Source organism: Echinops telfairi, unplaced genomic scaffold, assembly GCF_000313985.2.
Source record: "Echinops telfairi isolate 266 unplaced genomic scaffold, ASM31398v2 ScPeMD7_7417;HRSCAF=8455, whole genome shotgun sequence".
Taxonomy (NCBI): Eukaryota; Metazoa; Chordata; class Mammalia; order Afrosoricida; family Tenrecidae; genus Echinops; species Echinops telfairi.
This window is the reverse complement of record NW_022111317.1, coordinates 4,546,410-4,549,035: the sequence shown is the minus strand read 5'-3', so window position 1 is coordinate 4,549,035 and position 2,626 is coordinate 4,546,410. Positions and strand designations below refer to the sequence as shown.

The following is a 2,626-nucleotide window of genomic DNA, read 5'->3' as shown; positions in this document are numbered from 1 at the left end:
GGGGGGTCACCACTACATGAGCAGCTGTATTAAAGGGTCGAGGCATTAGGAAGGTTGAGAACCACTGCCCTAAAGGGTTTTACAGAGGCAAGGGGCATGGTGTGACTTAGTTTTAAAACATTCCTGCAGGCCGAGGCATACAGCTTGAACCTAGTAGACCAAGAGTAGACGTTGGCAGCAAGTGGTTAGGAAGCAATTCAAGAGAGGTGGCTAGAACTAACGGGGTGGGATGCAGGGGGGCCCGTTCTAGGAGGCAGAGGGAGGAAGGCGTGGCAATCCCAGGCCTGTGGACTGAGCAAGGTGCACGCGGCTCTGTGTCTGAGTGGGAGGCTCGGGAGTTCTGTGTGGCCTTTTGAAGCTGAGCTGCCCAGGGCGCTGGCTGGTTGTGAGGGAAGAATGGCCAGCCCAGTGCTTGCCTGGCTCTGCGAATCCTGGGCAGGTGGTATGCGCTGGGTTTTCTTGTCTTTAAAATAGGAGTTGTGCCATCTGCTGTATGTACTTACTCTCCGGCTGTGTAGGGAATGTTTTTTACAGCAAGTGGTTGTGAAAGCCCTCACGTTAGGTGTGTGTTCACCAGCCAGGGCCGCCAGACCCTCAGGAAGTGTGTGTGTGGGGGTGGGGGTGGTATTAGTGCTTCACCCTCAGCTTTAGCCCCTTGGCTCTGGGGGGCCAGCTGGACACAGGCCCACATGGGGGGCAGAGCAGTGAAGGGTGCTGAGGGGGTAGGGTGGGGCTGTCTGAAGGGAAGGGTCTTGGGATTCTGAGCAGGGCCAATGCCTTAGGTCCTCTGTAGGAAGAACCTGGAAGTTCAGCAGAGGAGGAATCCAGTTGGAATCTGCCCTGCCTTTTCAAAGGCCACCTGAGACTTAGAACTCGGGCCTGTCTCTTCCCTGGGAGCTGCAGGACAAGGAGAATTCAGAGCCTGGGAGTAGAACTAGGATGGAGGTCTTTCAGCCCACTAGGACTCTAGGAATGTGAGTGGTGTAAAAGCACTGGGCTGCTAATCGAAAAGTCACTGGTTCAAACCCACCAGCAGCTACTTAGGAGAAAGAAGAGGCATTTTGCTTCCTTGAAGTTTTATGGACTCAGAAACCAGATGGGCGATGCCACTCAGCCCCGGAGGGTCCTGATGAGCTGGGACCAGCTTGGCTTGGGGTTTAGGTTGATCTATCAAGCCCTGGGGCCAGGCCACAGGGGAAGGTTTCTTCGTTGCCTTCAAGGGATGGCAGTGACAATCATGGGGCAGCAGCTTTGAGGTCTGGCAGACACCCCCCCAAGGTGAAGGCAGAGTCTGCCAGGATGGCACCGGTTGACGCAGGGAAGGGGGTACTTGCTCGAAGGTCTACAGACTGACCAGCCTGGGAGGAGCCCAGGGGAAAGGGTTGGGGACCTCAGGACTCGGGCCTTGGATTCTTGGCTTCAACAAGCCTTGGAGGAGGGGCCCGGACAAGCCCAGGCCGAGGGGCCTCGCCGTCTGGAGACCGCGGGTGTTTACCTAGTCCGGGCGGACGGCGGTGCGGCCCCAGGCCCGGCGCCCGCCTGCCGCCCCCTGGCCCCCACAGGCGGCGCGGTCATGGCCACGATGGTGCTTCCGCGGGAGGAGAAGCTGAGCCAGGATGACATCGTGCTGGGCACCAAGGCCGTCATCCAGGGGCTGGAGACCCTGCGCGGGGAGCACCGCGCCCTGCTCGCCCCTCTGGTCTCGCATGAGGCCGCCGAGACGGAGCCCGGCTCGCAGGAGCGCTGCGTCTTCCTGCGCCGCTCCCTGGAAGCCATCGAGCTGGGGCTGGGGGAGGCCCAGGTAGGCGGCCTGGGGCTCCGAGATGGGAGGGGTCGGGATTTTCAAAGAGCCATCCCAGGGAGGCGATCTGAGCAGGCCACCTGTCCTTGGAGCACAGTGAGTTGGCAGTAAATAAACCACCGCCCAGACCTCTTGCCAGCCAGTTTTTTCTGACTCGTAACGACCCTACAGGACAGAGTAGAACTTCTACCTCAATAAATATCTGTTGAAATGAATACTCTTTGTGGACCCTAGCTCTGCCCTGCCCTTCGAGTCCCTGATCACGGCCCAGCACCCTGTCCTAGCTCCCATGCACCTAGCAGAGATTGGCTGGCATAGGAGGACAGAAAGGGAAATCTGAAAGGAAGGACACCCCCAAGATTCTGCCCCCTCTTATTTACTCATTCATAAATAAGTTATGCAGTGCCTCCAAGCTGCCAGATGTGTGGTATACGCAGTCCAACAAGATCCACAGATAATTAATTGTGTCAGTCTGGTCAGTTCTGTAAAGAGCCATCATCTCGGGATCACGTGTAGTAAGGGGTCCTGGCTGTTAGTCAGGCAAGATTTCTTGGGTGAAATGACCTTTTAAACCATGGTCTGAAAGAAGGAATGAAATGGGCTTCCAGGAAGGGGAGGGAGTGAAAGAATTTGCATGTGCAAAGGTCCTGAGGTAGGAAGGATCATGTGGGGTTGTGGAGGGATTGAAGACCCGTGTACTGGAGCTTCCTGAGGAGAGGAGGGAAGAGTCCAGGAGAGGACATCAATCGGGGAAGCCCTAGAGCAGCGATTCTCAACCTGTGGGTCACGACCCCTTTGGGGGTCCAACAACCCTTTCACAGGGGT

General features: G+C 57.1%; 1 protein-coding gene across 1 annotated transcript in view; it reads left to right on the top strand.

Annotated features, from left to right (window-relative positions):
• Positions 1-1,517: 1,517 nt before the first annotated feature.
• The window catches only part of KLC2 (kinesin light chain 2), a 7,825-nt gene continuing 6,716 nt past the window's right edge, over positions 1,518-2,626 (top strand). The window contains exon 1 of the mRNA XM_004713546.2: positions 1,518-1,801. Coding sequence (XP_004713603.1) covers positions 1,574-1,801 — 228 coding nt within the window. The 5' untranslated portion in view covers positions 1,518-1,573. The remainder of the gene's footprint in view (positions 1,802-2,626) is intronic.